Consider the following 9,794-nt stretch of genomic DNA (forward strand, 5'->3'; position numbering starts at 1 on the left):
TCTCCTCGGTAGACGCATATGACGACGGTACTGGGCCATAGCCATGCCCTGATACAAAAATCCACTTATTGACAAGGGAGCTATTATCTTCCACTTAGGAATAAAGCAACTAAGGAGTTTGTAGACTTGGCATGAAAGTCTAAAATTACGAGGCATCGAATGATATAGAATGACGTCACGCACCATTTTTCAGCTTTAACAGGATCATAGCCAATGAGAGGTTCTGCCACAACATTGCATGGCGGTCGCAGGAGGCGTGGACATACTGCCCTGCAAACCACTTATGCTGTCGTCGTCTTTCCGCTAGGTCAGGAAAATATAATTCCTCGAAATGGCTTGCGAGTCTTGCTCAGCTTATTCGAGTTGAAGCGAACGAGATGAGATGCTCGAAGGCGAACACGGTCATATCTTGAGACTGGGTGAGGTCGGGAATACCGGATAAGTATGGAACTTCCATCTATAATCTCCAATTCAATTTATAAGTTTTTAAATTTTTTGAAGTTTATTCAACATAATATTAGCAAGTGAAAAATATAATTTCCTAGATTTTCATTAAAATTTAGGTAATTTCTGCTCTGATACCAACTGTGAGATCTCTCTACCCCCTCCGGCCCACCGGACTCCGGTAGCTGATAGTAGCGGAAGCAGCCCCCTCATGCATGGGGCAAGGTTTCTCACACGGGGCCTCGTCCTCGAATGTCCGGGCATGAGACTAGGCTGGTGGTCACTCCGAATACCGAAACTGGGAAAAATTTTCCATGCCCGAAAAGCGGGGACGATTCCACCTTTTTGCAATTTTCTTAACGAGTTTTCTAACGAGATCAAAATCTAAACTATCCTCCACCTGAATGAACCAGATATAGAAGGAAACTATCACTGATATAATTTGATCATCTGAGCAATTCAACACTTTTTTCCTAATCAAGATTAGGCACAACCGTTGATCCACTCAATCGAGAAATTTATCAGGGTATTAACTATCTACTCGTAGCCTAGCGTAATCCTAAGATTTTTCAGTTTGATTATTAAAACTCCATGATTCCAGCCTAACCCCATCCGGCCCATGGGTTAGCCACCACCCTACCACTGAAATCAGTGGAACCAAACAAGTACTCACCCACCCATAATTGAAATGCCTTTCTTAACTTTAGCTTTAGAAAACAGATACACACATACTCCTCTTTAGAACTTTAATAAAAACAATCCATTGACAAACAATTTAGTGGTTACACATGTCATACTTCAAAATTTCCATTGAGTCTTTGTTTCTCAGAAAACAGTATACTCTCCGTTGAGACCAGCGAGTCAACAACGAGATCCAATGATAGATTACAATAATATTGGTCTGTCATACAATATCTTCCTCGACATACGAATGGGTGTCCTCGGCACCACGAGCCCGTGCATCGCCTGGTCAGAACCCTCCAGGATCCTCCTTAGGTGTCGTGGCACTTCACTCTCAGGGACCGCTTTGTCGGCCCTCGCCCATCGTACCGGTGGAAGCGCACCATTTTAACTATACCGAGGCTGGTCAAGACCTCGGCAGTGATCTTTGTGTTCATTCCTCTTGGGATGAGCACTTGATGTGTTTACAAAAAGAATTTGAAAGGTGTAGATTATATCGCATCTCATTGAATCCTTCCAAATGTCAATTCTGGGTTAAACACAGAGTTATTCTAGGGCATATAGTGTCCAAAAATGGGATTTCCACCGATGAAAGTAAAATCAAGGTCATTCTAGAATTGCCCCCACCCACCAACTATAAGGGAGTCCAGTGCTTTATGGGCCATGTTGGTTATTATCAAAGGTTTATTTTATTCTTTGCTGAGATAGCTCGACCAGTGTACAAGCTTCTCATCGAGTTTATTTGGACCAAAGATTGTGACCGTGCAGATGAGTTATTAAAGAAGGCCCTGGCGAGTGCTCCAATCTTGCGAATGCCTAACTGGGATTTAATCTTCCATATGCATATTGATGCATCAAACTTTGCTATTGGGTGTGTACTAACTCAACCTAGAGAACATAAACTAGACTACCACATTAGCTTTGCCAGTCTCGCCAATTGAACGATGCTGAAATGAACTACACCACTACGGAGCGAGAAGGGTTGGCAATGAAATATGCAGTAAAGAAATTTTGTTATTACCTTCTTGCCAACAAGTTTGTTTTCTATGTGGATCATCAAGCATTGTTGTATATGTGAACAAACCATGCTCCACAAGAAGAATCACACGATGGTTGTTGATTCTTCTTGAGTTTGATTTCATTATTGTTGTGAGACCTGGCAAAAAACATGTCATGGCTGATCATTTGTCTCGCATACCTAATGGTGAAGCTCCTACGAGAGTTGATGATGATGACTTACCTGATAGTTTCTTGTTCATGGTGGAGACAATGCCTGAATGGAGTGAAAAGATTGTTAACTTCCTGGTTAATGGTTTTTCACCCAAAGAGCTTCGTAAAGATCTAGCTCGAAAGCTGATCAAAGAATGCGAACCCTATTGCCTAATGGTCGGGACTCTTTATAAAAGAGGAAACGATGATGTTCTTAGGTGTTGTGCCCGAGAGGATGAGTATCTATATATTTTGCAAGAGGGACATATGGGCGCAGCTGGTGGTCACTTTTCAGGAGACTTAACTACACGAAAGATATTGCAATCGGGGTATTGGTGGCCCACTATGTTCCAAGATGCATCACTTTTTGTGAAGGGTTGTGGTGATGAATGCCAACGCTACAAGAAACCCCAGCGAAAAGATCAGATGCCCCTACATCCAATTAAAGTAAACCAACCGTTTGAAAAGTGGGGTTTAGACTTTGTAGGTCCTATTAGCCCAGCGGCCCGTAACACACAATCTCGCTATATTATTGTGGTCCACTGACTATGTGACCAAATGGGCTGAAGCGAAAGCGACACGTAAGGCAGATGCATGGATAACAGCCAAGTTCCTCTTTGAAAATATAATCACACACTTTGGTTGTCCTTTTGAACTTGTGAGCGACAATGGTACGCATTTTATAAATGAAGTGGTTAAGGAGCTCACAATAAATTTCATGATATCCCATTATAAATCTACTCATTATTCGCAAGCGAATGACCAAGCCGAGAGTACCAACACGACCTTAATCTCTATTCTGACAAAGACACTTGAGGCTCATCGCACGGATTGGGATCTAAAGCTTATGTTAGCTTTATGGGCCTATCGTACTGCATACAAAGTGGCTATTAATTGCACACCATTCAAGATGGTATATGACCAAGAAGCAGTCATGCCATGGGAATTTGTCATTCCTAGTCTTGGTGTTGCTACTCAAGAGGGCTGGAATGGTAATCCCTTAGTAGAGCATTTGTATATCCTTGAGCGGTTAGACAACGAAAGACAATTGGCGGTGTACAATGCCCTTGTAGAGAAGGATAGAAGGAAGAAATGGTTTGATCGCCACCTGAAAAACAAGGACATCAAAGTTGGGGATAAAGTCATGATGTATGGAGTGCATAACGAAAAGAAGAAGCTAAAATATGTTGGTAAGGGACCGTACTACAGAGTATGTGAAATTACCCCGCAAGGTACCATCCGAGTGGAGACTCTCGACGAAGTTTAAACTGTTGGATTCCTCAACCCTAAGCCAAAAGGAATTACATGCAATCCATCAAAAGAAGGTAGCTAAAGAACAGGCTGAGCTTAAGAAGATACAAGCGAGAGTTGAAGCTAAGGAACGCCAGCAGCATGTTAGGCGCCAACAATGAGAGGCCAACTTGGGGATTACGCAAGCATTTTTTGAGGAGGCAGAGGAGGATTCACTAGAATCTGACCCGTCTCTACGATACCTAATCGAGCTACAGAGTCCTTACAGGAAGGTGGTATATAATGCATTATTGGATACGGGAGCTCAACACAATGTGTTGTCATATGGAGTGTGGTGTCAACTAGGAAAACCACCCTTATCCAATAGTACCATCCAAGTTAAGCGTATCAATAAGAAGAAAACCACTGTCTCGGGAATTTTGCACACTCCTGTTGCCTATGACAAGGGGACTGTGGTTCAATGCTTTTTGGTTATGCCTACTGGTACCATGGAGGGAACTGTAAACTTAGGGTACAAATGGATGTTAGCTTCCAAGTGCAATATTGATTGGGCAACCAAGAGAGTTACAATGCAAGAACCAGCTCTCATTCTGACCACTCAGGGTCCCGCACCTAAGCCATCAACTCTGGACAAAACGCTAGATAAGGAAAAATCACAAAGTCAAGTGGCTACACCAGCTTTGATTGTTTGCCACCCCTCTAACGCTTCAACGCCAAGAGTGGAGACAGGCAGTGTGGTCCCCAAGGCTTCGCTTACTTTACCGAAGAGAGTACATACAAATGGGTCCCAAACGCTTCGTTAACGGCTACCTCTACTGCCCAATCTCGTCCAGGAAGCCTCGTAGTAGGAAAGCAGCTAAGGCAAGGTAACATCACATTGGATTCCTAAAATATTATTAGTAGCCCAAGGGTACTACGAAGGGAATGACCAGATTTGGGTCCTTAAACATAAGCTGAATTCCTCTGCATCGAATACTTGGATGATTTTGTTCTAGTTTTCTTTGATGACATTCTGATTTACTCAAAGAATGCAGCTGACCATGAGACTCATGTCAGAAGAGTTCTTGAGATTCTAAGGAAGCACCAACTCTTTGCAACAAAAAAGAGCAAATGCACTTTCTTTGCTAGACCATGTTGAATACTTGGGCTTTCTAGTATCCAAAGATGGAATTTCTCTAGAGTCTGCAAAAGTCCAAGCAGTCATAGATTGGCCTGAACCAAAGACAGTGAAAGAAGTCAGAGGATTCTTGGGATTGACTGGTTGGTATAGGATTTTTATACCAAAGTATGCTCTCATAGCTTCCCCCCTGACTAACCTTCTCAAAAAGAATACCCCATTTCAGTGGTCTGCCAGGTGTCAGAGTGCTTTTGATAAGCTGAAGACCGCCTTGGTAACCAGTCCTGTTCTGAAGCTACCAGATTTCTCTCTACCCTTTGAGGTAGTAACTGATGCAAGTGGTTTTTCCCTGGGAGGTGCACTTATGCAGGAAGGTCATGTAGTGGCCTATGAATCCCAAAAACTTAGAACTCATGAGAGGAATTATGCTGTCCACAACTTGGAACTACTTTCAGTAGTATATGCCCTCAAGTTGTGGAGACATTACCTACTGGGACAAAGATTCACTTTGATGACAGATCATCAGAGCTTAAAGTGGATCTTCACTTAGAAGGATCTCAACATGCGCCAAAGAAGGCGGATGTAGACCTTGCAGGAATTTGATTTTGAAATCAAGTACCACCCAGGCAAAGAGAATGTGGTAGCAGATGCCCTCAGCAGAAAAGTCTCCTTGCTTACAATTACTGTAATATCAAATCCTTTGATTATTCAAGCAAGTGAGAAGATCATGCAGGATAGATTCTTTGGCCCTATTGCTACCCTTCTTATGCAGGAAAGCAAAACTCCACAGGAGTTGAACAGAGTTCAAGGGTACAGCCTGGATGATGGCATTATGTATTATAATCGCACGCTATGCATTCCCAATGATGAGGGAACCAAGGACCAAATTCTGAATGAAGCCCATGACAGCCTTATAGCAGGACATCCAGGATTCATCAAAACCTACATGTTTGTAAAGAAAAGCTTCTTTTGGCCTGGTCTGAAAAAAGGATGTACTGAATTATGTATGTCAATGTCTGACATGCCAAAAAGTCAAAGCCGAGAGAGTAAAAATGCCTGGGAAGTTACATCCATTAGACATCCCCCAGATGAAGTGAGAATGTATCAGTATGGATTTTATTACTAGATTACCTTCAGTGCAATCAGGTTACAACTCCATTTTTATGGTAATTGACAGACTAACCAAAGTTGCCCATCTGATCCCAGTAAAAGAAACCTACACTGCAGTGGATGTGGCCAGAGTGTTCCTCAAAGAAATCTTTAGATTGCATGGCCTACCCAGGAGAATAGTAAGTGATCGAGATCCCAAGTTTACTTCAAGGTTCTAGACTATATTTTTCGAAGCAGTGGGAACTTTCTTGGATCTCAGCACAGCTTATCACCTTGAGACCGATGGTCAAACTGAAAGGGTAAACCAAGTAATCAAAGATATACCTCGGTCATGCTGTGGGGGCAGGGAACCCAAGAAGTGGCTAAGCTATCTACACCTAGTTGAGTTTGCCTATAATGCTTCTTATCACCGAAGTATCGGGATGAGCCCTTTTAAATCTCTGTATGCACAAGATTGCTTAACTCCATTAACTTGGTCTGACCCATTGATTAGGGTCGAGATGTCCAGACAGATACTTGATGACATGGAGCAGCAGATGCAAGCAATTTGTAAAGATATAAAAGTTGCCCAGGATAGACAGAAGCAATATGTAGATAAGAAGAGGACAGATAGAGAATTCAAAGAAGCAGATATGGTCTTCATTCGAGTACGGCCCAAAAGAAGTTCTTTATCTCTTGGGAAGTACAAGAAGTTATCCCCCAGATATTGTGGGCCATATCTGATTACAAAGAAAGTAGGTGACTTAGCCTACGAGCTTCTTTTGCCTCCTCATCTTAAAGTTCATAATGTATTTCATATAAGCCTTCTAAAGCAATATGTGCCAAGCCCAAATCATGTTCTTGATGATGAAATCCTAACCTCTTCAACCCAAGGGCAGATGGAACTCCAACCTGAAGAAATTCTCAATGTTCGAGAAAAGATTCTCAGGAACAGAATTCTCAGAGAATTATTGGTAAAATGGAAGTTCTATCCTTTTGAAGATGCCACCTGGGGAATGAAGCCAATCTGTCTTGCGAGATTACCCCCAGTTTGCGAGATGAGGGCATCTCGCGTTTTTCAAGTAGGAGAGAATGTAAGATTCCTCCCCAGCCTCTCAAGATGTCCAGCATCTTCCCCTGTAATCAAATCCCTCTTCAAAAATATAAAAGATCTTGTTTCTACCAGTTTTGGCCTAGAGAGAGAAAATCTTCTAGAGAGTGGTAACTCAGTTTTTAAATAATTTTGGATAGAAAAATATCTCATCTTATTAAAATAAGTTCCCCTAAAACAGAAGTTCAAAAAGATTTTCAGAAGGTGCATTAGAAATTGAGTATAATCTGTTCAAGAGGCATTATCCTGGGAGTGAAGATTTTTTCGAAATTTTAAATTAAGGTTCCTATGGACCAATAAGATTCATCCAAATGTAGGGAGGAGATAAATGAAGAAATAAAAGAAAAATCTCCCAAAAATGAGTAAATACTCACATAAGGTTGAAAAAGGCTCTTTATGGCCTTAAGCAGGCTCCTAAAGCATGGTATGAGAAGATTCATGCATACTTGGTTGCAAATGATTTTTGCAACAGTCCAACAAAGAGTTCCCTCTATGTGAAGAGGAGTAAGGACAAATTTTTGGTCATTGTTCTATACGTTGATGACATGCTGCTCATAGGACCCAATATAGATCAGATTTTAACCTTTAAGGCTAATTTGTAGTCATCATTTGAGATGTCAGATTTGGGCCCTTGCATTATTATTTAGGGATTCAGTTTATGCATCGCAATGATGGCATTGTTATGCTGGAGTCTAAATTTATACAGAAGCGATTGAAGAGGTTTAATCTTGAAGACTGTAAACCTGTGGCTACATCTATGGAGACAGGTACTCAACTTAGTCTTTAAGATGTAGGAGACTCTTTTGATGCTAGTTTGTATGTAGCAGGCTTCTGGATCCCTTCTTTATGTATGCAACATGAGGCCAAATATACAGCATGTGATCTCAGAGTTGAGCATATTTATGCATAGCCTAGGTATGAAGCATTGGCAGGCTGTCAAGAGGGTTTTCCACTATTTGCAGGGCACTCAGTATTTTGGATTATTTTATCCAAAGGTGGGTGAGTCACAGCTGCATGCTTTTAGTGATTCAGATTGGGCTGGATGTTATGACACACGAGTGTCCACTAGTGGGTTTTTCTTTCGCCTTGGTGATTCATGTATATCTTGGCTCAGCAAGAAGCAGTAGCCTGCAGTGGCCACTTCTAGTTGTGAAGCTAAGTATAGGGTAGCTTTTACAGCTACAAGTGAGTGTGTGTGGCTCAGACATCTTATGGCTAATTTGGGTGTTGGACAATCATCTAGCACTACCATTTTCACTGACAGCCAGAGTGCATTAGCAATTGAACCCAATGTTTCATGCTCGCACTAAGCACATTGAGGTGCATTACCACTATGTCAGGGAAAGACTCTCTGCACAGCAGAGATCAGCTTGGTCTATGTGCCTACACATGATAACATGGCAGATTTATTCACGAAGGCTCTTCCTCATGAAAAGTTTGAAGATTTTGGTAAAGCTTTGGGCTTATTGCCTTTTTCAGGATTGATCGGCCATACCTTGTACATGTTCATATCATCACTCTAGGGGGGAATTTGTAGCATTATATGGTAGTGATGTGTGTGAACACACTTAGGACCGTCGTCGAGGCATTTTTTCCTTCACTAGGAGGTTTTTTTCCCCATGCGTATGTACACCCTCTTATCTACTCATTTTGGGGTATGTACTTATCTTTTGTATCTGGCACACATTTGTTCATACTATTCTAGTGAGTTTGTGTGCTTTCAAGCTTCTCTATCTTGTGTGTGTGCATTGTTGAAACCCTAACCCTAATTTCAATAAGTACTCTCTTACAATAACAATGGTCGGTCCATATGGTCGGTCCATAGTGCAAACCCAACTACATGAGCTAGCGCTACTATGCCATAACTCTAGTACTCCAAAGTGGCTATCACATAGCCTTTCATCCCATTGGTGGCATATCAACCATAATCTCACCAACCATGCCAGTGGCATAAGTATAGAAGCTATCACCGAGGGGGTTATCAATGTTTGTCAATCATAGCACTAGTTGAGCTTGATATATCAACATTCATTACAATTGGAAATTTGGCTCGCACATTGCAAGCAAATGAGCTCAAATGGTGACCAAACTTTGTAAGTGTGTACATGTGCATCCCACCCCTAGTGTTGGCTTGCACATTGCAAATGAGCTCAAATGGTGGCCAAACTTTGTAAGTGTTTACATGTGCATCCCACCCCTACTGTTGCAAAGTTTGGTCTCACCATCCTAGCTCATTTGATTATAATGTGTGGGCTATAGCTTAGAGAGCCCCCTTAAAATTGGACCTTTGGCTCGTACATTACAACCAAATGAGCTAAAATGGTGAGACCAAACTTTCCAAGAGTGAGGATGGGTGCATGTACACACTTGGAAAGTTTCCTCACCATCCCAACATATTTGATTGGAATGTGTAGTATAGATGCCTACTTTTTAATGTTTATTAGCCTTAGAGAGTCCCCTCAAAATTGGGCCTTTGGCCTATATATTACAAGAAAATGAGCTCGAATTGACTAAAGTTTGCAAGAGTGAGGATGGGGTCCACATTTACACACTTAGAAATTTTGGTTATCTGTGCACATTTGGTTGGAATGTGTAGACCGAACACCTACTTTTTAATGTGTGTTGGCCTTAGAGATTCCCCTTAAAATTGGATCTTTGGTCCACACATTGCAACCAAATGAGCTCGGATGGTGAACAAACTTTACAAGTGTGTACATGTGGACCCACTTATACTCTTACAAAGTTTGATCACCATCTAGGCTCATTTTGTTGCAATGCGGGGGCTAAAAGCTTACCTTTTTAATGTGTCTTGGTCTTAGAGATGCCCCTCAAAATTGGGCCTTTGGCCTACACATTGCAACCAAATAACCTTGAATGGTGAATCAAACTTTG

General features: G+C 41.7%; 1 protein-coding gene across 1 annotated transcript; it reads left to right on the top strand.

Moving 5' to 3' along the window:
* Nucleotides 1–213: 213 nt before the first annotated feature.
* Nucleotides 214–4,580, top strand: LOC147616044 (uncharacterized). The gene is made up of 3 exons (XM_086777923.1): nucleotides 214–307; nucleotides 3,790–4,193; nucleotides 4,470–4,580. The coding sequence occupies exons 1-3, from the start codon at nucleotides 214–216 to the stop codon at nucleotides 4,578–4,580; spliced, it is 609 nt and encodes a 202-aa protein (XP_086634049.1).
* The last annotated feature ends 5,214 nt before the right edge of the window (nucleotides 4,581–9,794 follow it).

This window comes from Cibotium barometz, chromosome 39 (genome assembly GCF_041138505.1).
Source record: "Cibotium barometz isolate CiBa-2024 chromosome 39, ASM4113850v1, whole genome shotgun sequence".
NCBI lineage: Eukaryota > Viridiplantae > Streptophyta > Polypodiopsida > Cyatheales > Cibotiaceae > Cibotium > Cibotium barometz.